Source organism: Acinonyx jubatus, chromosome B1, assembly GCF_027475565.1.
Source record: "Acinonyx jubatus isolate Ajub_Pintada_27869175 chromosome B1, VMU_Ajub_asm_v1.0, whole genome shotgun sequence".
Taxonomy (NCBI): domain Eukaryota; kingdom Metazoa; phylum Chordata; class Mammalia; order Carnivora; family Felidae; genus Acinonyx; species Acinonyx jubatus.
In genome coordinates, this window is record NC_069382.1 from 163,100,454 (window position 1) to 163,125,784 (window position 25,331).

The 25,331-nt window shown below is 38.8% G+C and overlaps 1 protein-coding gene and 1 long non-coding RNA gene across 3 annotated transcripts in view; one reads left to right on the plus strand and one right to left on the minus strand.

The window, feature by feature from the left end:
* Positions 1-3,928: 3,928 nt before the first annotated feature.
* LOC128314554 (uncharacterized) lies at positions 3,929-24,661 on the minus strand. Its single transcript, XR_008296333.1, has 3 exons — positions 24,099-24,661; positions 23,691-23,782; positions 3,929-14,221 (listed from the first exon to the last, which is right to left on the minus strand). It is a non-coding gene; the product is annotated as an uncharacterized LOC128314554 (long non-coding RNA).
* Positions 24,182-25,331, plus strand: part of GABRA2 (gamma-aminobutyric acid type A receptor subunit alpha2) — a 127,136-nt gene continuing 125,986 nt past the window's right edge. The window contains exon 1 of one of the 2 annotated variants that reach the window (XM_053217404.1): positions 24,182-24,867. In XM_053217404.1, coding sequence (XP_053073379.1) covers positions 24,602-24,867 — 266 coding nt within the window. In that variant the 5' untranslated portion in view covers positions 24,182-24,601. The remainder of the gene's footprint in view (positions 24,868-25,331) is intronic. The other variant, XM_053217405.1, reaches the window with a different exon arrangement.

Sequence of the window (25,331 nt, forward strand, 5' to 3'; positions counted from 1 at the left end):
AAAGTGTCTATTCGTGTCTTCTGCTCATTTCTTCACTGGATTATTTATTTTTTCGGTTTTGAGTTTGGTAAGTTCTTTATAGAGTTGGATAGTAACCCTTTATCTGATATGTCATTTACAAACATATTCTCCCATTCAATCGGTTGCCTTTTAGTCTTGTTGATTGTTTCCTTTCTTATGCAGAAGCTTTTTATCTTGATGAGGTCCCAATAGTTCATTTTCCCTTGCCTCTGGAGACATGTCAAGTAAGAAGTTGCTGTGGCCAAGGTCAAAGAGGTTACTTCCTGTTTTCTCCTGGAGGATTTTGATGGTTTCCTACCTCACATTTAGGTCTTTCCTCCATTTTGAGTTTATTTTTGTCTATGTTGTAAGAAAGTGGTCCAGTTTCATTCTTCTGCATGTTGCTGTCCAGTTTTCCTAGCACCATTTGCTGAAGAGACTGCCTTTTTTCCATTGGATACTCTTTCCTGCTTTGTTGAAGATTAGTTGGCCATAAACCATAAAAGACTTTTAAATACAGAGAACAAACTGAGGGTTGCTGGAGGGGAAAGGGGGTGGGGATGGTTTAAATGGGTGATGGGCATTAAGAATGGCACTTTTCAGGATGAGCACTGGGTGTCGTACGTAAGAGATGAATCACTGGGTTCTATTCCTAAAGCCAAGACTACACTGTATATTAACTAACTTGAATTTAAATTGAAAAAAAAAATGCACTGACTAATAACAATAGTTGCCAATTGCTCCCACACATAGGCTTCTCTCTACAATGTCTGTGCTCTTCTACTCCCTCTAGGATTAGGATGTTTCTCAAGACTGTCTTTGTTCCCAATCCGTATCTGCCAATTGTACTTATCAAGGCAATACTTAACTTGATGAGATATTCATAAACTGATATTACATGAAAACAATGTAGTGCACTGTTAAGTGTGGATGACTAAGGGTTGCTAAAATAAGTCTGAGGATTTGGTGTTGGAGAGATAACTAAAAACTAGGATGGAATTATAAAGATTAATGAAGGATTATAACCAAGTCCTGAGTTGTAATCAAGTTTGGAATCCAGATTGTTTCACCTGACTTTTCAAGCTCTCATTAAACTGGAAAGAGTGGAGGGAGGAGGTCCAAAAGGAGGAATGGAAGGTTGCAAACAGAAATCTGTGAAGAAAGTGAAAAAAAAAAAAGAAAGAAAAAAACAAAAAAGAAGCAAATTGGAACAAAAAATGATGTATTTGGGATGTGATTCATGTAAGAGGGACAATGTAAAACTTTAATTAAATCCAGAGAAAATGCCATATTTCTGCATCTCTATATCAAATATTCACCAATAAATGCACATGTATGTTTTCAAAGTTAAAACTAAAATGTTTAAGAATTGTCTGTATCATTTTTATTGGATGCACTGTAAAACTAACTTTTATACCTACCACTGATTTTCTTATTGTATTCGTATTTATGTGTATGTATTTATTTCTGGCTTAGAATGACTGATTAGTGTTTTTTCAGTAGGCTCCACACTCAATGTGGGGCTCAAACTCACAACTCTGAGAATAAGGGTCTCAGGCTTTTTCTACTGAGCCAGCCAGGCACCCTAATAACAGATTAGTTTTATTTTAAAGGGTCCAATGTTGCTGCAAAACAACTCAGGCAAAAATAGTTTATGATGAAAGAATTTAAGAATCAGTTGACCTGCGTCTTAGAACCTTTCATCCTATTCTTTTCATTGCATATGCATTTATTCTTGTCATTATATATTCATGTAAATAAAGTTTAAATTTAAATTTGAAATATGTGAGGTACTCTTTACAAATTTGGCTTTAACAGTATAAAATCATCAAGATTTATCAGTTTCTTATTTGTTAATTTTGAAAAACATTACATAAATAATATAATTGAAAATGCTTATTTGGAAAACATGTAGTAAAACAGTTGAGTCTTCCAAAAAATAAAAGGCGAGAAAATTGATTCAGAAGAAGAAATGGAAGAACTACAAAGAAAACATGCTTCCTGTGTCATTTTCGAATTCTCAGAGTAGAATGCATTTGTGTCTAGTTGGGTAGAGAATTGTGCAGACTTTCATGATTTTTTCTAATTTGCAAATCTGTGTTAACCAACTTTTATGTGATTTAGTAAAGAAAGAATAGCCCAGTTCCAAGCTTAGTTTTATTGTGAGTCCCCTTTGAGATAGCTCCCATTTTCGAGTATTTACTCTAAGTCAGGCACTATAAGTAACCCATTTAATCCTTCTAACAATCCTTCCAGATAAATATTGTCATCATTTTCTACATGAGAATTAGAGGCTTGGAAAGAGGCAAAACACACAATCAATGGCCAAATAGGGGTGTGAGCTAACCTCTGCCTGATAACAAAGCCTGCCTATTTCACCACACCCCGAACTGTCTCATTTCATCTGTTCAGGTCTCAATATCATCTTCTATAAATTTGTGGGTAAAATCATCTGCCTTCCCCAGAGTAGGTCAAATGAAATGAAAGATGAAAAAAAAAATTATTGGTGTTTTGCAAATGTCAGGTAATGTGTATTATGATTATGATCTCTCAAAGAAAGCTGGAAAACAGTTGGAGAAAACAGAGTGGAGGGGCTTGTCTTAGCGTGTTTAGCTCTCAGTCTTGGCTAGTGCTTCCAATCTGCCCTGGCTTGTCACCCCTATGCTCCCAGCAAGGGCTCTGTTGGGCTGGACCCTGCATTTTTTCTGCTACCTATCAATGGTTCAGGGAGTTGTCAGATTAACTCCCCCAACAACTTCCTTTCATAACAAGGAAGAACTGGAGGTTGTGTAAGTCCCAGTTTCCTTTTTTTTTTTTAAGTTTATTTATTTATTTTGAGAGAGAGAGAGAGTGCTCAAGCAAGCATGAGTGGGGGAGGGGTGGAGAGAGACAGAAAGAGAATCTCAAGCAGACTCCACATTACCTGCACAGAGTCCAATGTGGGGCTCAATCTCATGAACCATGAGACCATGCTCTGAGCCGAAACCAAGAATCTGATGCTTAAACAACTGAGCCACCCAGGCACCGCCCCCCCGCAAGTTCCCTTTTTAACAGGAGTCAGTGACCAGCTTTCAGCAAGGGTGGCTGCTCCCGATGAAAAGAAATGATAAAATGAACACTGCAGAGAGTTATTTTACTGTCTGTTGAGTAAAAGTTATGAATACTAATTTTAGAATACATTTGAACACATGCCTGGCTTTATTAAAATGTGCCCTCAATGATGACATCTTTGTAATCTTCCTAAAAACACAAGCAAAAACAAAAATTCCCCCTTGAATTACTTAGGAAACAAAAAATTCTGAGAGATGACAAAAATTTAGTGTCTTTTTCAATGTAGTTTAATAAATCAGTTTTTAAAAATTTGTCAGTGAAATACATGGTTCTTGATTATATCAGCAGAAAAAAAACGTTAACAAAGCAAAAAACAAAACAAAACAAAACAAAACAACCATCCAGGGATTACAAGTTAAAATGAATGGCCAGATAGAAGTGGCGTGGGGGTAATTATAATTGAGATTTTACTGAACAGGGTTTAAGACGATGTACCCCAGGAGTGAGTTTTAGGTCAGACAGTGTGAACAATATAGTGTTTAGGTGATAGTATTATGTAAAGTATTTTCAGTAGCATGTCCTTTCAGAAACTCTTCATTATTTTTTTGAACATAATGTATTAGTTTTGACTTGACACCTCAGGAAGCAGAGGGGCTAGAAGGCGGCGAAGGGAGGGTTAAGATATATATTAAGTAAATAATAAAAAACAGAAAAGAGAACTGTTCAAATTCCCATCCTTGGGGGCCTGATTTCACGGTATCAACAGATGGTGTTTCTTCTAGTTTCCCACCGTGTCCTAAATGGGAAAGTTTTCAAGATACTTAGCTGAAAAAAAAAATCGGAGTTTTCCATCTAAAATTCAAGTCAAATCACCAAAGAAAATAGAAACAATATTTACAGGTGAACTTTTTTTTATGTGCTTGACACATAAGGACTGTGATACGATTGTGAAAGAAAATGCTCTACTTGTCAAATTCTCAAATGGCAATGTTCTGTCAGATTTTAGTGGGAGTACATGTCAGTGATCAGACACGCTTAGGAATTTGTATTTTTGTTTTATTTTGGTGATTCACAGTGCATGAGAAGTTGTTCTGTAAAGAAATCAGTCTAGCTTTGTTAGTACCTCTATTTTCTATTTTATTTCCCTGCAGTACACTTAAAAAAAATTTCTACATAAAACACTAAATAACAGCTTCCTGAATACCTACAGATATGGTTGTCATGCATTGGAACTCATTCATCGTATCTCTCCCTGCATTCTTCCCTGTAGGTGTTGTATGGCAGGGAATGCCTTCTATCTCCTCATATATGTTTACCACCTAGTACAGTGCTTAGCATATAACAGATGCTCAAGGAATATCTGTTGAATTGACTTGAACAAGGCAGGGTATTCCTTGATTGATATTTAGTCAGGCATGTGGTCCTAATGATGAAATATTCACACTTCACGCACACGCACATGCATACTCACACATGGAGCTCACATTTTAATCACAGGTTGGAGTTTACACAATAGTTTAAGGTGTATTATCAGCTTTTATGTCCATAAACATCTGTGAAAGAATGCAGAGAAGATGGCTAGCTGCCCACGAAATTTCTATTTCTTCATCTGTAACATAAAGTAGTTGCTGAAAAGTGACTATCTACACAGGACCCCCTTCGCTCTCATTTGGCTGGGACTATTTTTCAATAGTTACCCTGACGAAATAAAAACAGCTATTTCTACTCTAGTATGTTATAGAAGGTGAAATGTGGAAAAGTTAAATGACTTAATTAAAGTCAATTCATGAAAAACCCGTTTCCAACCCAGGTCTTTTCAATACAAAGGCTGTGCTCCTTTGAATAGTCTATGCTGCCTCCCAGCTAAACAGCTAACTGGTGTTGGCTAGGCAGGGTTACTGGTAGAGGAGCCCCTTCTTTCTGACGTCTTGAACTTAGTATCTTGCATTCATGAAGTTGATTTGACAACTCAACATGAGAATGGTAATTTTAATAATGATAATAATAAAGGGGCGCCTGGATGGCTCAGTCAGTTAAGTGTCTGACTTTGGCTCAGGTCATGATCTCACAGTTTGTGGGTCTGAGCCCCGTGTCAGTCTCTGTGCTGACAGCTCAGAGCCTGGAGCCTGCTTGGGATTCTGTGGCTCCCTCTCTCTCTGCCCCTCCCCCACTTGAACGCGCATGCATGAGTATTTTCTCTCTCTCTCTCTCTCTCTCAAAAATAAGTAAATAAACATTAAAAAATAATAATACCATCATGTATTTTTAGTGGTTTATAGTCGATCAGGTGTTTTCTTATATTTAAGCTTCATAATAACTATACACGGTATATAGAAGATTTTTCCTATCTCTGTGTTATATGTAATCAAATGAATCTTAACTAAATATTTTTGTTGCAAATTTTATTATTCAGTTTAGGAGAATGACGACTCCAGCAAGAAGGTCCTTACGAGGGAAAGGAAGAAGAGAGAGTCTCAGTAGAATACCTGACATCATTGAGTGTTTGAGGCAACATTTGAGGATATAGCCAGCAAAGTGAAAAATAATTAAAACTTTAGGGAAAAAGAAAATACTGTGAAAGAAAGAAAATGGAATAAGAATTACCCTACTTGGCTCTCTAGAGCAAAATATTTACGTAGCCATAATCGTGTATGTACTATTTATTCATTCAACTAGATATAGTGATAAAACCAAATAGGGCCTGTGAGATAGAAAGGTGAGGCTGAGTTGTAAGAAGTCTAAATCTTCACAGCAGGAACTCTGTGGATAATGCTTGAAACCAAACAATCAGAAAACATCAGTCTGGGCATGTTGCTTGTATGAAGAGAAACAGCTGCCAGAGGAAACCAGTGGGAAGGGTTAAACCTTGTTGCCTCTGACGTGGTGCAACTTATGAGTGGGAAGCAGGGTTTAGATTCTCAGTATACATCTCTGTAATACTGGAAGTTTTAATCACACATATATATTACTCGAATTAGAAATAACATTTATTTTAAGTGATTTAAGAAATGAGAAATACTTAATACTAGTCAGAATGATACATATTTATAGATCTGGCATCCACTTCTTCTCCCAGGAGGACAGGTGGTACAGTTGGCTTCGATCCCATGGCTGGGGCTAGAAGTGGTGAAAGCACTTCTTATACAGAAATGCAGACATATAGGGACTAGGCTGTAGGGAGGCATGAAGAGATGCTGAGAGAACATTCAGCAGTGACTTTCATAGTGTAAGCAACAGAGTTTAAGCCTCGACTAAACAATAGAATCAGTGAGCATGGGAAGGACTCTAGTTTCAAAGGCAGAAACAACAGACTTGCAGATGGACTGGATATTGACTCTGAGAAAAAGAGGGGAATCAACAAGGACTTTACAGTTTGGATCTGTACAACATAAATAATTTAATTGCCATTTATGGAGAAGACTGTATGAGGAACATATCTGGGGGATTAAAACCAGCGGTTCTGCATTGGACATGAGAAACGTGCTGGACCTACCAAACATCTCAGCAGAAATGTCAAGTAAGTCTTCAGACATAGGAGTCTGGAATTTGGGAATAGTTCTAAGATAGAGATACAGACTGGAGAGACAGTGTATAGATGGTATTTAAAGCCATGAATGAATGAGGTCACCTAAGGAGTGAGCATAGAGAGTAAAGATATACTGTCTGAGGGTGGAGTCCTAGTCACTCTGAAGTTTAGAGAGAGGTAGGGATGGTGAGAAGGATCTAGCACAGGAGACAAAGTAATGGCTTAGTGGTACATGGGACATAACAGAAAAAAGGGCCCCAGTTTCTGAGGACTACAGGCAATTTAGCCCTCCGTGCATAGACAGATTTCAGACTGCCTCCCAAGAAAAAGAGTGCCAATTTATCCTAGTTTCTAATTTTTAAAAAGTGTGCTATACTATATGTATATCTCCTGTAGAAATAAGGACTTGTAATATTTTCTAATAATGTAAAGTAGACAAAGTGTAACTTATATGTGTATCTTTATGCATTTGTTCTCTGTTATGTTACAAGAATAAAAGGAAAACAAAACAGGTTTCAAGAAACATTAATCTATTACGCACACCATTACTTGACTGTCAGGCTACTTTCTTTGAATTTTGTTAACTTATATCTTCTACGTTAGCTCAAGTTTAAATATTCTTTTTGTCACTTAATTATTCGCCACTCAGCGCTTTGCAAACGACTTCAGCGTATTTTGTTAGCAATAACTGCCTTTGGCTCCTTTGCCAAGTAGTTGATATCCAGATGCTCGTAAGCACAATGATGTGTTGGCATAAACTAATTATCTGCCATGTGCAACTATTTATACATCCTCACTACATTGGTAAGATATGAAAGCGATTTACAATTCACTTTAAATAGCCACATGCACCTGCAGGCAGTTCAATAATACAGAGATGAATGATAAAGATAGGTTAGGCGTCTTTGTTCTTTATGGCTTTAAGAGTTCAAACGATTATGAACAAAACATTTTCCTTTCACTTTGCAGCACTGCAAACACTGTGACAACTTTCTTTGTAAATTCTTGAATTAATTCTGGAGTGTTGTTCTTTGGAAGCAAAGAAACCAGAGTTCTACCTCTCATAAAATTCAGGCAGATGAGTTTGTTATATTATTATTATTTTTTAATTTGGGAGAAGTGGGAAAAAATGTGAGATTGGTGATTTGATGGTCAAACTGAGAAAAGTAAGTGGAAGAACATGGCTTCTGAATTCACTTCATAGGACTGAGTTTGAATCCTGTGGCTGTATGCCCAGCATACCTCTGAGGCACTGTAGGCATGGTACTTGGGCCCATGCTTTTTTTATTTATTTTTTTTATTTTTAGTGATTCACAAAATATTTTGATTTTAGTTTCTCTTAAAAATATTTTTAATGTTTATTTATTTTTGAGAGACAGAGAGAGGCAGAGCACAAGCAGGGGAGGGGCAGAGAGAGAGAGGGAGACACAGAATCCGAAGCAGGCTCCAGACTTTGAGCTGTCAGCACAGAGCCGGATGCAAGGCTCAAACCCACAAATTGTGAGATCATGACCTGAGCCAAAGTCGAATGCTTAGCAGACTGAGTCACCCAGGCACCCCGATTTTAGTTTTTCTTAAAAACAGAAATAAAATCAGACCTAGCCTGGATAATAAGTCTTTATACTTAGGCAATTAACAAAATATTGCTTTTATTTTCTATCTATCTATCTATCTATCTATCTATCTATCTATCTATCATTTATTTACAGAGGAAGGGGTCCACAAAGGTAAAACAGCCTGGGGCTTATGAAGTTATAATATGTATCTGAGTGGCTCTATCACCGTGAATGAATAGCTTAACCAGGTTGAACCTTATTTTCCTAATCTTTAAGGCAGAGCTAACATCTGAGAGGGCTATTACAAGAAACTGGTGAGATGCTATATATAAAGTTCTTCATATAGTGTCATGCACAGTGTTGATGCTCAGTAAGTGTGAAATAGTATTGTTTTAGTAAAAACGGGGCATTTGCCTCCATAGTAAAATGGCTAAAGAGCTCCATTTCTCTGTCTCCATTTCTTCCTTTTAACACTACATTGCTGCTGGATGAAGCTGATTGAGAGGGTAAGTAAACTCAATCAGAAGAGTTCTTTATAAAGATAACTGATGGCATTAAACTGAAATGTCTTGTGCTACACAATCAGGTTCCTTAGCTTATATGAAGCCCATGTACTTTATGAACTGTGTGTCAATTTACATTATTTTTTTATTTTGATGATTGATAAATGAGTGAAAAAATAAATTTTCGACCAAATTCCTAAAAAAAGTGACTACAGACAATTTATTTTAATTTGAAAAAGGATTGTGTATAAACCTTACATCTACCATATGAAGTATGCTAGAATTCTTGTGAAAAGGAATTGAAGAAAATAAAATCATAGTATATCTTTCCTTCCCTGGCAGCCAGAGTTTTGGCCAAATAGAAAAAAACCGAAACATTCCTAATTTTATTTGCTGCTTTTTTGATAAAAAGATGATGGAAAGTGAAGGGAAAGAGTGACCTGAACATTAATCTTCTCCAAACAGACTCTGATATAAATGTCAATCTGCACATGGGGACAATGTAGACCTTCTCAAGGTCAGATGGTTTAAGACTCTGTGTAGTTTCTGTTCCTGCAATTTCTGTTCCTGTTTCTAACCTTCCCAATTCTGGTTACTAACTCATTAATCATGCCCTCCCCCAAGTAGAGAATCTAATACTAATAGTATCAAATGGTTTCTTGGCCAGCAGCTTAGACTTACTAACTTTTCATCGTTTTCTTGAGCTCTGATTTGTGGCTATAAATCTGTTATCTTTTGATTTCAATCCTACTCATGCTAGCATGTGCCATGGTGAGGCTTCTTTGGGGAAAGATACTAAGACTTAAAATATCTTTGGCTCTGACTTATGTACCAACCACCATGTTCAAGAGTTGCTTTCCATATTATCTGCAAGTGTTCTAGAAATAAAACACCTTTTCTGCCCCAAACTCTCCTACTTATGTTGTAAGTTTCTTTCCCCAGGGAAGCCCTGTCCAAATTTAAGAGCCTAGGCTCAGATGTGAGTAAGCCTTCCCTTTCTGTACCCACTCCAGCCAACTTGTGTCACTATTGCTACCTTTAGCCCTATGCCAACTATAAAGCCCTGGCAACATTTTCTTAAACACCAGCTGCTCACTCCTTGTTTTCTCATTTTCAAACTCTACAGTTCCTTTGAACAGTTCCAAATTACTCAAGTGTGCCAAAACCAATTCAGTCCTTCAGTGAATGTCAGGTTTTCTAGGTAAACATCAGTAACCACCTCTGGTTAGAGGCAATCCCCACCCTGCAACCTCTCTGGCAGATGTTAATCACAGTGAAAACAAATCTTAGGCCAAAATCTGCCTGCCCTATAAAAGACATTCATTAACAAGCAGACATAATCACAGAACTTTTTAAGCTTAATTAAGAAAGGTTTGTTCTTTTGCCCCCTCAGGTTCACAGATGAGCATCGTCCATGAAAAACACTCACTCTGAGTAAGGCACAAGAGGTTCTAATGGCAGGATATGCAGGCTTTGTAACTGGAACCAGTGGCAAAACGTCTCTGGGTAAAACATCCTACAGATGGAGTGTTGCACTCTGGGTGTTGATTGTTATTGAGCTCAGTTTTCTCATACTTTATTCATGCAAGGATCTTAAACTCCTCTTTACTTTTCATATATACCAAATCCCATTACTATCACCAACAAAAGGTTATTTCCTATAGGTCTCATGTAAATTAATTAACCCAAAGGGGTTGATTGATAGTGAGACATTTCTTTGGCTAATTAACTCTCTCTAGAGTGTTAGTTAAATTTAATTTGTCCATACACATGTCATACTACTTATACTGAAATATTTAAAGTTAATCACACCCAGAAAATAAAGTGAACAAACTAGCTGGTGAGAGGATTCTTCAGTAATGTCCTCCATGACTTAATAAATAAAGTCAATGGAATTTGAGGTTATTCAGCTTTATAGATCAGACATACTCCTAGGTAGAAGAGGTTAGTAGAATAGGTATAGGTTTCTTGCAACACTTAAGTCTATGATTCTCTAAAGTCAGTGTTTTTCTTTATCCATTAGGCTTTGTCAGCCTTTTCTAGGATTGTGCTATTTTATGGGCCAGACCCTTTTTCACTGTTACATAAAACCCTAAGAAAAGGCAAAGGAACAGAATAAACAACGACAAAAAAAATAGGAACAGAGCTAGGGAGACACACAGTTCAAGACTGTGATTTGAGCTCCCAGAGGACAAAAAAGAACAAAATGGTAACTGATTCTTTAAAGAGAGGGGATATTAAAGAAGGATCCAAAGCCAGAGTCAGGTGTGAAGTAATAAAGTGGGATCCTGCTTACCAGAACCAAGTATTAGTTGGGAATTAATCTCAACCGAAGAACTCTATTACTTACTACAACTATAAGGACAGATCAGAATGGAACCCCAAGTAGGTTGACTTGAGGTCTGGTCATCAAATTCTAGTTCCAGGATATTCTACATTATTTTGCTCTAGTTATTTTCTGAGCCTAGGGTGGGATCCATCCTTGGGAGCAGTTAAATGACCTACAAAAATTTTACAGGAACAAAATAGCACCTCCTTGCTTTCCCCCCAAAGTTCTGTCTATTCTTAACTTTGTCTATGTTAAGAATAGTTAGGTCATTACACTAATATTTTCATGTAGTCATCCAATGTTCCTACTGTATATTTGAAGGAAATCTCTCTCTCTATTGCTGCCTCCATGTTTTATTTAGATATCTATAACTTCCACCAAATAATGGTAGAAAAGTCAAAGCTCGAGAGTTCATATTCATCTGTAGAAAGACCAGCATACTAGAATTTGATTTTGAAAAGAATCAATTGTTTGACAATTGGCAGGAAATGATACCTGAATAAAGAATTCAATCTGCTCTTGTTTATTCAATTTAGTTTTATCTCTGCTTTCAGGTACTTTGGTAAAACTTCAGTCCATGTGAATGATGGTTGTTGTTCTGTTGACTGCATTTGGTAAGTTAAATAGTAGAAATGTTTTAGGACAATTCTGTGACAAAAGAAAAACTGTGCTAAAACACCAGGAAATTCCTACATTGAGTGCAGGTAACAATGCACAGCTGACATCAACACAAGTATTTATAGAATTATCAGGTAGGAAGATGTTTATCTGTACAAAACATATTTTCCACCTCTTCAGGCCAACTTGTTTCAGGATATGACTGATGGCTGGCATAATCATACAGAATATCAATGTTCATTTGACCTAGTCATCCATCCATATACCCATTTATCCATTTTTTCAACAAATTTTTATTGAGAACTCATTACTATGCTATACAGAAGGGGACACAGAAATAAATCATTCCACTTGGGGAGATGGGTGAACATATTTTGCCAATGTAGTGTGATGATTTGAGCAGAGGGTGGTATGGACACAGAGGGGAAGGGCATGCACCAATATGGAGGATGTATACAGACCTTTTAGTTTTTGGTACAAATCACATATTCTTTCATCAAACTGTTTGTTGAAGAGGTGGTGACTGTTTTTTTTTTCTGTTTTTAATTTAAAATAAGGCCTACCATAGTGCTTTACATTTTATAAATTGTACACAAAAATATTTTTCAATTCTTCTTTTGAAAAACAAAAAGATAATTACTTAATTATCCAAATCATTTTTTTGATACTGATTGAACAATATTTCCATAGGAGCTAGCTAGAAAGAAGCCTTTTAAATAGTAATTGTCAAAGGAAGATATAAAAGAACCATCTTGTTATGCAGTTCAACGTACAACTCTTTCACTTAGTTCACTTAGTTCAGAGGCTGGAAAATTTTTTGTCTTAAAGGATCAGATAGAAATGTTTTAGGCTTTGTGGGCACATGGATTCTATTGCAACTACTGGGTTCTGCCATTATAGCACAAAGGAGCTATTAGATAATACATAAATAAATGCGCTTGGCTATGACCCAGTAAGCTTTCATACACAAAAGCAGGTGGCAGAACATATTTGTGCAACAGCTATTTACTGGCTCCTGTCTTAACTAACTAGTACTATGGTAATTACTATAGTACTTATCATGCTATAAATGTGTGCATATACAGACATATAAATATTCCTTTAGTTATATATTTAAGTAGAAAACATTTCTCTGAACATACACTTGGATTTATAGGGATAAAGAACAGATGAACAGTTCATTTGACTGAAGACCTTAAGATATAGCAATAAGTGATTCGAAAGGATAATTATCATTTGTAATAAAATTCTTAAGAAAATTAGTCTCTTAGCAGATAAGGAGAATTTTTCTAAAATAAGAATATATAAGTGATAAAAGGCATCTTATAGTTCATCCACTGCAACTCCTTCATGACAAAGATCTTATAGAATAATTGTTGATTTTGCATCCACATGGTTCAGCTATAGGGCAGCTAATTAGTCCTATATCCCAGCTAAATAAGAATGCATCATCCCATTCTAGGCAGAGAATACTAAGGCAAGGTTTACTGGAATTCTCTATTCTTGAACACTGGAAAATACATGTATATGGTCTTATCCTTTGAAGTCGAGAATCCATTGACCTCTATAATTACCAAATACACCACTGGATAAGCAGAAACAGCCTTCCGTGTTGTGAACCAATATATTGTTAACTTTCTTATCATTTTCTTTTGCTGGTCTACCTTGATCAAACTACTTTCCAGCACCTTGCTATCAATAACATGTACTTTCTTCTCATTTCTCATGACATGTCTTCAGCCATTAATTCTCCATAGACTCTATGAATGTGGCAACAATCCAAGTGACTGAATTGCAGTATTTATTTTCAGGGATATGAAAAATTTTTAAATGTTTTTATTTATTTTTGAAGGAGAGAGAGAGAGAGAGAGAGAGAGAGAGAGAGAGAGAGAGAGAGAATGAGCAGGGGAGGAGCAGAGAGAGAGGGAGACACAGAATTCGAAGCAGGCTCCAGGTTCTGAGCTGTCAGCACAGAGCCTCATGCAGGGCTCGAACTACTGAACTGTGAGATCATGACCTGAGCCGAAGTCGGACGCTTAACCGACTGAGCCACCCAGGCACCCCTGAAATGTTTTAAAAGTAACATTACACATTTAAACCTATGTGTGCTATACATTCATTTATTCCTTCATTTTTTTTTCACAACAGCTATTTATTGAGTGCTTACTCTAAGTCAGGCAGTGCACTAATTGCAGGGGATACAATGTTAAGTAAAAATAAGCATGGTCTCTGAACTCCTGTAACATATAGCATAGTTGGTTAACAGATGTTAATAATCACACACAATGATAAACAGAGACATGAAAGACAGAGACAAATCCCCAACAGAAAGTACATATAATAAAAGAATCTAATGGAGACTGGTGGGTAGAGGATATGTCAGGGAGACTTCTTGAGTAAGTGCTTCCTAATTTTTTATATAAAGGATGAACAGGTGTGTAGATGGGCCAGGAGCTTTCCAGCAGAGAGAACTTGCGCTACAATGCCTTATGGCAGGAGAAGAAATGTCAGTAGGAAGCCAAGTACATTCCAGGAACTGAAAGGCTGGTGTTTATGGAGCAAAGAAAACAACGGTTCAAGGCCAGGCAGGAGTCAAGGTATCCAGGACAAAGGCCATGATAAGGATCTTCATCTTGACCTTACAAGAAATAGGAAATACCAGAAGGATTTTAAGTTTTGCAGTGATATGAACAGGTCTGTATTTTGGAAAGATCACTCAGACCACTGCATGGAGGCCAGCCTGGAACATCAACATGAATAAGGGGAGAACAGGAGCTACAGTGAACATTTACGAACTCTTTGACACATACTTGCGGTAATTTATTAATTTATTCAATTATTTATCCATTCATTTATTCTTCTATTAACACTTACTGAACCCCTACAATATGAGAAGCGTGGTAAGGGATAGAAAAAAAAAGAGAGACAAATCATAGTCCCGTCTCTAGTCCCTCAAGAGCTTATTAAAAACTTATATAGTTTTCTTCTCACAATGTGAATGTTAAATTGTTTTAGTGGTTTGTATTTGAATGATGTTGATGGACTATCTAAAAGCAGTTTGAACCTAGAAATTTTTGGTCCAGTGAGTTGTGTAATGACAATAGCATAATTCGTATTAAAATCCATGACTAACTAGCCTTTCCTACCTTGTTGAAAAAATCTCTGAAAATGCTTTGAAATTTGCGCACTCTATATTTAGGTCAGAGTCAATTTCTTTTGTTTTTCATTATGAAATAGAGATAGGGAAATATATTCCTAACATGAATTTCTATTCAGAACCAGTCTTCTTACCCATCTCTCTTCAACTTGAACATCTAGCACTTGCTGGGCCGGTTAGATATCTTTTTTCACCCCTTCACTTTTTATAATTTTTCATTCCATTTATAGGACCTGTTGGATGTTTGGCAATGTGAGTTCCTGTTGGAATTTAATGAATACTACCATCCCTTTCTCCTGCCACCACCCCTCTCCCCCCAAAGTCCCATTGCCACCACTTTCAATGTCTGGCCACCATGGGGATAATGAACTATTTTGAACTATTTGTCAAAAATAACCTCAGACTTTGTCTCAATCCCTCTGAGTGCTTAGATACAGAAAGACAGCAAAGGACCATTAAGAGATGGAAACAAATCACAGATATTACTGAAGATCAGTTGGTTCAGACTTAAGCAAGTGACCATTTATATGCTGTGATTTCAAGATCTTTAAGAAAGTCTCCTCTGCCTGAAAATATTTTATGTGCCACTCCATCATTCCATAGTTGGTATTTTAAAAAGATACATAGGGGCACCTAAGTTGCTCAGTTGGTTAAGCATCCAACTCATGGTTTAGAATCAGGTCATGAGCTCATGGTTTGTGGGATCAAGCCCCACATCAGGCTCTGCACTGACAGCATGAAGTCTGCTTGGGATTCTCTCTCTCTCTCTCTCTCTCTCTCTCTGCTCTTCCCCTGCTTGCTCTCTCTCTCTCTCTCAAAATAAATAAATGGACAATTCAAAAAGAAGAAGTAAAAAAACACACAACGAAATTTCCTTTTCATCTTTCAAAAGTCAGACCAAGTTATTTTGTGATTACATATCACCCCAAATTTTAGAGACTTAAAACAAATGTTTATTTGTAGTTCACACTATAATCCAATGAAGGTCAGCTAGGCCTCTGATCTTTGTTGTCCTCACTCAAGGTCCCACTGAGTGACCGACATACAGAGTTCTCACTGGCCACAAGCAGACAGTAGGGCAGGAGGCAGCACGGTGAATCTGACACTGGCTCATTCAGCCTTCATCTAGAAATGCCCCATGTCTCTTGCTTTTCATTGATCAGAGAAGCAAGTTTCATTGCCACCTGTAATTTCAAGGAGAGTGAAGTAATTCAATCTGTTCATACACCTAGGCTGCAAAATGGCACTGTTTGCTGGGTGGCACTAATGTCTGTCGTAAGTCTCTTTGAAAATATCTCTCTTCAAAAGGAAATCATTTTAAGTATTAATTTGTTATCTCCTAACTCATAATGCCGAGTTCCTTTATTTATTGCTTCCAAATGAGTAGCATAAGGATACAGATACCGAGAAGTTACACATACACAAAAAGGAAGAGCAGCTTGTAACCATATTTTAATCGAGGGTATGACTAGGACAATAGCAGGAAGCTTCTATGTTGATTACTGACTATGGCTCTCTGCATATTACAGATATGGATCTCTTTTAAACTGAAGATTCAACATATAGCAATTTCTTTGTTGCAGGCAAACCAGGAGCCAATTCAAAAGAGAAAGTCACCTGACTTTTCTATTCAATTCATACAGCGAATCAATAAAATACACTTGAGCAGATTTGATACATGACTTACACAGAGACCTACACACCAAAACACAGACAGGGATGCCCATGCCTTGGCAGGGCCGGCATTCACATTTCTATGCCTAAAGAGACACTTCCTTATCCATATCTATTCTTCTAACACACCTTCTTCCATATGCCAAAAGACAAGTGTACACGCAAATGCAGACGTATGCTGTGCATGAATCTTACTGAGAAACGGAGAGGAAAAGGGAACGATAGAGAACTAATAAAAGAGGGATGTGCAGGCCAAGCTGGAATGAAAAGGAGGGCATGGTATACTAAAAAGAGGATGAGGAAAAAAGCGCAGGGAAAAAAAAGAGAGAGAGAGAATGAGGGAAATAATGCATTCATGAGAAAATAAAAGACACCATAAGAGAATGTGGGGAGATGAGGGTTTTGACTGACTGCTCTGCAAAGGTGGGCACGTGAATGTCACTGGGAAAGAGCGGACGGGAACAGATGGAAAAAGATGAGTCAGAAGATTCAATAAATTTAATAGCATCTCATCTCATCTACTACACGTCGAGGCAGTGAACTAACAGCTTTCAAATACTTCAGTAACATCAGCAAACACTGTGTAGTATTGTCTATGATCCAGATGCTGTCCTGTGCACAAATATTAACTTGCAGAGTATTCACAAAGATCATGTGAGGTGGACTCACAATTACTCTTATTCTACAGGTAAGAAAACTAAGGCGTAGCAAAGTGAAGGAATTAATCCAAGGTTGCATGGTGAGTAAGTAGTAGATCTAGGATGTGAACTAGGATGTGAACCTCGCACCAGAATCAGAATTCTTAACGATAACTGCTTTTTTGTACTGCATCTCATTTCCTTGGAAGAAAGTACCATGGTTCTCATGTCCATATGAAGGCACCGATGCTCACGTAGGCACTTATTTATTCATTCGGTTGTTCACTCATTCATTGATTCCTCAAGAATCTCTTGAGAGATGACATATGCCCAGTTCTGTGCTAGACACTTGGTAGGTAAAGATAATTGAGATGAGTTCATTGCTTTAAAAGGGCTTACAGGCTAATAGGGTAAGATAGAAAAGTTAGTAAATAAGTTCAATGGGGTGGTCTTTAGGTTTCATGTTAAATGCCTGTACAAAGTCCAGCAGGAGTACAAAGGCTGGGATGGGCAATTTTATCTGGAAGGGTAAGAAATAGTTTGTAGGGCTGAGGTCTGAAGTGTCACCATGCAGACAGTGGCATATTCCAGTTGAAAGCGGGAATGGGAAACAAGAGCATAGAGGCATGAAATATTTAGTTGTTGAGAGAAACACAGACATTTTCCTTTGCAGGAAGCAAAGAGGACAGAGTGATGTTGAAAAATTAATGCTGGGGTGCCTGGGGGGCTCCGTCGAGTGCCTGGCTTCAGCTCAGGTCACGATCTCGCAGTTTGTGAGTTCGAGTCCCGCATCGGGCTCTGTGCTAACAGCTCAGAGCCTGGAGCCTGCTTGGGATTCCGTGTCTCCCTCTCTCTCTCTGTCCCTCCCCTGCTTGCACTCTGTCTTTCTCTCTCAAAAATAATAAACATTAAAAATTTTTTTAAAAAAAGAAAAAAATAATGATGATTATGGAGGGTGTATGTGTATACACACGTGCACATGTCTGACAAGATGTGTGCAGAAAGAGCAGAGTTGAGGCTGGAGATATAAACAGTACACTGGTGATATGCAAAGGAGCTCACACCTTATACTTTTATCAAGAAAGGATTTTAGATGATCAAATGACACTATCAAATTGGTTTAGGAAGACTCATGTTGGCCCTATAGAAAGCCAATTAGAGAAAGCAGAGATTGGAGGAGAGAAACTAGTTAGCAAGCTACTGCTTACTTGTAATGCAGTAGTTCAAGCAAGGAAGGGGCTAAGGCTATGGAATTGGTAATAAAGGGAATGGATCAGAGACAATGGATAGATAGGAGGCATTTTCTCAACAGCAGCAAATGAGTGGTGGTGGTGGTGGTGGCTGTGTGTGTGTGTGTGTGTGTGTGTGTGTGTGTGTGTGTCTGTTACAAAAAAGAGTCTAGAATGACTCTCAGTTTTCAGGATTTTGGTGGCAGGATGGTGCTAAGATAGAGAATACCAGTGGAGATTCTTTTTGAGAAAAAAAATGTCTATTGGTGATGCATAGTGAGCTTTTAGAGATAGAGAGCTTTGAGACTTTTCAGTAGATATTATAGCCGAGGCTACCCAAGGTCATGCCTCTGGTACTAAGACTCTCAATTTGTATTCTAAAGTGCTTAACTCTACAAAGAAATCAGCAATTATTTATTGTGCATCTATGAGCAAGTCCCTTTGGCAAATACAAAGAGGTTTGTAGCAAGGAGAAATGATCTCCATATTATTATTTAAAATCACTTGATATCCATAATTAATTTGCCATGGCATTATTCACTTTTTCTTAGAAGTAATTGGTTTCTATTTTCTCTTTCATGTCTTTTTAACTGACCACTAAATACTCATAGCCTGATTATATTTTTAATTTATTTCTTTGTAATTCATATACTCTCTCTTCCTCTCAAGATGGAATACTTTTGATGCTAAAAATAATGATATTGAAATAATCCTTCATTTGGGACCAATCTTAGCCCACTTGAAATGTATGTAAATGGGCTCAAATAGGGTCCTGGATTCCTTCTATCCTCTGATTTTGTTGTTTTTGTTATTAGCTTCTTCTGCATAATTTTGGCTGATGAGGTATTATTCAGAAAATATCCATATCATACAGGGGCCCCCCGGTTGGCTCAGTCAGTTGAGCTTCTGACTTTGGCTCAGGTCATGAACTTGTGGTTTGTCACTTTGAGACCAGTTCTATGCTGACAGCTCTGAGCCTGGAGCCTACTTTGGGTTTTGTGTCTCCCTCTATCTCTGTTCTTCCCTCTCTCACACTCTGTCTCTCTCTCTCTCAAAAATAAAGATTAAAAAACTAAAAAAAAAGAAAAGAAAAGAAAACATCCATATAAAATGGGAATTGTTTTCATTCTGGACATGAACTTTCCCAGTCCTGGGAGTTCTTAAGTGTCCTAGAAAATGCTTACTTATGTTCTTAGTAATCATCCATTTATTATTATATGGGAACAACTAAATTTGTAAATCATTAATTAAATGTAAAGCCTCTTTTTCTCGCATTCTTTTTCTTAAGCTGCATGTTACTCCTTAGTGAAGATAGTGTGAGTTTTTAGAGTATATGTGGAAGCCTTGGTCTTATGTTACTTCATGCTTTTCAATTTGCTGTAAGCTCTCTGAGGGTAGAGACCATGCCTTAATCATTATTATATCCAGAGTGGTACAGAATAGAGTGTCTGGTAAATTGCAGATACTCAGCAAGAATTGTTGAATGAATATTTGGCTATTATTCACAGACTTACACTGCCTTCATAACACCACCATGTTAACAGTTAAATATCTTGCCCAAAGCTTCAATGGTATGATAGTTAAGCATGGAGACTATGGAGCCGTATTACTGGACTCTACCAGGAGGAGACTTTCAGCCAGATTAAGCTTTCTGTGCCTCAATTTTTCATCAGTGAAATGGGAATAATAAAAACCTAATCCTTACTAGTTAAGATTAAATAAGTAAATACACGCAAAATATTTGGAATGGGATCTATTTATTATACAAGTGAAGATATTTTAAGTTTATTTTTATTATTCATTACTGTAATTTTATAAAACATGCCTCAGAGGGAAAAGCTGCCAATCACATAGCTTCATGAAAGGCACAGTAAATTTTTGTTTTGCGTTACTGTGTTATCTTTGTTTTAGGAAGTAGTTGAATAACTTGAGAATAAATTTTATCTATAATTTCACAAAATGAAGGTAAAAGGATTTCCTTACAAATTACTCTTTATAAGTGTTTGATGTAAATAGTTTTCAAAGTCTCAGAAACCACCAGGATGTCCTGAATGAATTATATATTTGATTTGCAACTTAGGTAAGGATCTGCAAACTTACTTTATTAACAGAGTTACTCTGTTTGAAGAAGGTGATATGCATACTATATCCAAGCTAGTATACATGATATATTTAGTTCGAATGAAATGTGATCTAAATGCATTGGTGTAAGAGAGTAGTTTTGGAATTATTTGTTTATAAGGCTGGTTACTCCCCCTTTCCAGCTGTTTCTTCTTTCAGAAGCTTGGAGTCTAGTGCACACATTAGAACCGTTCATCTAAATTCAACTTACAGGGAAAAAATGGAGCTTGACCAAACCACAGTTTTGACCTAAGAATTACCAAATTGGTATTCGCTCTAGCTTTTGTTTGTTTGTCTGCTTGTTTTGTTTTTAATGATAATGTGGCCAATATATGAGAACAGACTAGTACTCCAAGCAAACTTTGAAATTAGTAAAGCATTCTGGGGAAAAGTACAGGATAGTATTTAATTCTGTGAAAACAGGAAAATTTATGCTTTAGTTCTTAATTTTTCACAAATTTATATTCTCATTCAAATGGATGACACAGATGGGAAGGTGTAGTTAAAGTGTACATAAATTTATTAGAATACATGCTTAGAATAGAATAAATTTATTGTGGAATACATGCTTATATTTTAAAATTTGTAAATATAGTGAGAGGCTATTCTTGCTGAATTCTGGTACTTCTTTTCAAAGTATGTAAAAATCACCCTGATTAAGTTATGTTAGTGAGACTAAATGCATTTTGTAGAAATGCATTATATAAATGCTATTCTCATTAAAATGCTTATGCCTATTTTTATGAGTTTAGATACCTATCTTCTTACAGATAAATATCTGTATATCTGTATGCATGTATTTGTGTATATTACATATATGTGTGCGTGCATTATATATAATATACACATATTACCTTATGTAACTTAAAGATTTATGAGGTCGCCTAGGGCATAGAGAGTGGTAGTTCCCTGGAACAGTAGTGCAAAGTCTATATAGCTGGGCCCTAAAAGGGAAAACTCTACAAAATGTCTGTTCAAGAGCACAAACGGTTTTATAATGAATTTTAAAACTGTACAATATTGTAAGATATCAGGAAAGAAAAATCAAACAAAACCAAGATCTCGCTAATTCCTTGCCTTTCTTTTATTCTTATTCCTCATGTGGAAATCCTCTTTCAGATTTGGGAGTTAAAGATGAGGAATATCTAAGAAGTGACCCATACCTCCCAATCTAATCTGTAGGAGGGTAATTCAAACAAATTCAAACAGGAGGTTTTGCACTGCCCTAGCCTGGGCAGGAACAAATTTAGATTTACTGGCAACCAATTAGTTGTCAATTCTTCTACAGGATTGGTTGCCTTAAGACATGCTCCAGAAGGAGTGGGTAGGAAGAGCTTAGTCACGACCTACCCAGGCTAGCTCTCAAATCACAGTTCACTGTGCTCCATCACAGAGAGGAGAAAAAAATCAGACTGGATTTATTAGATATTTGTGGGACAATCCTAGAAGATATTCAGCTGGACTAGCAACACAGTGAAATACCAGTAAAGATACAGCAGTAAAAGTAGAGGTCCACTGCCTGCAATCAGCTTTTCTGATTTTCATGTCCTTTAAGGTGCTTTGAAGTTTAAATCACAGCTACCCAACTTCAGTAAAATTGCAAAACATTTTGTGGGGAAGAACTAAAAATTATGGTTTATTTTGTATTTTAATTTTTAAAATATTTATTTATTTTTGAAAGAGAGAGAGAGAGAGTGCCAGAGGGGTAGGGGCAGACAGAGAGGGAGACACAGAATCCCAAGCAGGCTCCAGGCTCTGAGCTGTCAGCACACAGCCTGGGCTGGAAGTCATGAACCACGAGATCACAACCTGGGCCGAAGTCAGGTGCTTAACCGACTGAGCCACCTAGGCATCCCTAAAAATTTCGGTTTATAATGAAATTTTGGAATCTAGTTTCTACTGAGTCTGTCTCAAGTAAGTGCATAGTCAAATCTATAGCCAGTTCTAACATACAGTTAAAAAAGTAAACAAATGGTGAAAATCATCCCAAATAGCACGAACTTTGTCAAGTTCCATGTAAATGGGTCATATGGCAATGAGATTACAAATTTATTAAGGGCGCTAAAGGGAAAGCCTAATTTTTTAGGACAAATCATTCAAATAGATACAGATTTTGAGATAAAACAAACCTAAATATTGTAACTCAGCATTAGAATCCGGGGGTTGGGGGGGAATACTACAGCGGTAAATATGAAAATAATCTATGAAGGTATTTGTAAAAATTGTGACATTGATAAAAGAGAAGTTTTGTTGGAGCATAGCAATTAAGGTCAGGAAGAAACCATGAGCTGTTCAACTTCCATTATCAAAATATAAACAATTTAGTAGTAATGTAAATGGCAAAGTGATAGAGATCTTAATGAAGACTGACTTATAGAAATGGAAAATGGGAAAATACAGCAGGAAGTAAGGTGTTCACACCAAGTAGATGTTTAGATTCCCTAGTTGCAAGGTTTTAAATGGCAAGCTTTTTATCTTTGTGAATTTCAATTAGATTCTGCAACGGGCAAGTCAGGAAGGGAATATTAATGATGGAGAAAAAAGCTGGGTGGTGTTCCATTCTCCACAGAGCCAGCTACATAAGAGAGCAAATGTTTGTTTAGGCGGTAGCATATTCAGCGCTCATTCAGAAAGTGGTGATTAATAGGTTAAAGAGAACAGCTTGAAATATTTACAAGGTAAAGGTTTTACTCTCCTCACATATCTTCAAGGCAAAGCTAAAACTGACTGTAGATTAGCAGTGCCCGTTGTTAAGAAAACTGCACCATCTAGGAAAAACGTCTGAATTTCTGGTTCATAACTAACGAAATTGAAGTGTTTGGCACATATTGACTCCAAATGTAATATGAGAAAAACGTATCAGCATACTTCTCTTTTCTGCCCTTTTAAAGTGTCTAACGTTTATAACAACTTCTTGAAGAGATAAACACCCGCTCTGTTTTGCCTTAGTAAGATACAAGCATAACATTGTTATGTGCAGTACAAAAAGGAAAATGTCTTTCTCTCTCTGTCTCTCTCTTTTTTTTTTTTTTTTTTTTTCTGGTTTTTGGTTCAAGTTGCACGTTTGGATTTTATCGCCTCAGATAAAACAGAAGAGAAAGGAGACAGATCAAACACGACGCTCAAAGTGCACTGTAGGACTGGAATTACAACAGGTCCCTCCATCACCAAAAAGCCCTACAGGGGGAAAAACTCAAACCCCACTACACCACATCTCCTTCCCGCCCCCTTACTCCTCCCCCCCCCCCCCCCAAAGAATTGCAGACGTAGTAGAAGCACAACAGGTACCTTTTTGCTTGGGGTGGTGGTGGTGCGGGGTTGCAGAATGTAAACTTTTTTAGAGCTGTGGATTGAATTTGATCACCACGAAGGGAGGACGCCTGTGAATAGACGTTGGGGAAAAGAATGGTTGAGAGTGAGCGGGAGGTTTCCCCAGGTGCATTATCTGCAGACGGACTTTCCCGACCGGCTGGAGGGAGGTCTCCAGCCCTCAGGGCTTTGTAGGGAAACTGGTCCTGACTGCAGGAGTGTGAAGGAATGAGTGGTGTATCAAGACGGCTCAGGAAATCAAAGAAACTTCCTGCTGTCTGATTCCACGCAACATGCGTTGAACTTGCTCCTGCGTGGATGCGCTGATGACTAAGTACAGGCTGATTAGAGTCCCCTCGCCCTCCAGCGGGAGTGGTATCTCTTTACCTCTCCTCAGCAGCCACGTCGCTCCAGAGCCAGGGGATGTTGGGGGGCGGGCGGCAGGGCGAGGCCCCGGGGATCTAGGGCCGCGCAGACACATTGCGTTCCCGACTCTGCACCAACACCCACCGGCAGCCACCCCCCCCCCCCAGGAACCCCTGGGCCTCGGGGGGAGCCCCAGCGGGCTGCCGCCGGGAGCAGTCCCGGGTGGAGCGTGGGCTCCGTTCCTCCGGCGCGGCGTGGGCGCGGGCAGCAGCGCTCGGGGCGCACCGGGGAGCTCGCCGCCGCCCCGGGCTGTACCGCTGCAGGTGCCCGGCGGGCGACGGGGCGGTTACCTTGGACTGGGGCGGGAGTGGGGAGGGGGGGTCCCTGCGTTCCCGGGAACCTCGCTAGCCTTCCTCCCGGGCCTGGCTCCTCCTCCTCCAGGCGTGGGGCTCGTGCCCGCCACTGCCGGCGCGCACCGCGCCTGGGCTCGCGTCCCCCCCCCCCCCCCCCGCCCGCTCCTGCCAATGCTTCCCCTCCTCCTCTTCCTCCTCCTCCGCCCATCACCGCCACTACGGACGCCTTCGCCTCCATCTACTCCCCGCGCCGCGGCCGTCGCTCTCCGCGCTCGCTCCGGCTTCCACCAGCCCATCGCTGCCCGCTCGCTCGGCTGCTGCAGTCGCTCTCTCTTCTCTCTCTCTCACTCGCGCTCTCTGTCGCTCTCCCTCAAGTTTCCCGTCTCCTCAGATCAGGGCAAAGGGAGGAAAACACCCGATTCTGCCTGCTGTCTCAGGTAAGGTCGCGCACGTTGGCCCCAGCAGGGACCCCTTGGCGCCTGCCTTTGCCTCGCGTGCCTGCCCCGTCTCCCCCACCCCACTCTCCGATGCTCCCTGCAATCCGAGGCGGTTCAGCTCGCCTCCTCCTCCCCAACACGTTTAAAACATAATTTCGATACTCATCACCAGAAGCGCATCTGCAACTACAATAAGATCCTAGACGCCGGCCCGCCCGCCCGCCCGGCAGGCAGCGCGTTAGCCTGGCTCTTTTATAGTCTGCAACTTTGCACACTGTGATTGCCGCTGCCTGCCTGCCGGTGCTGGATCCGGGAGCCTCACGCTCCGATTATGGTCTCGGCTCCGGAACAGCTGTCCAACGCGTCGTTTCGCAGCAGTTGAGCCGAACCCGGCTGCCTCCGAGACGTGGTCTCGGGCAACTGTGCACGGGCGGGGAGGGAGCTTCTTTTATTTTATTTTCTAT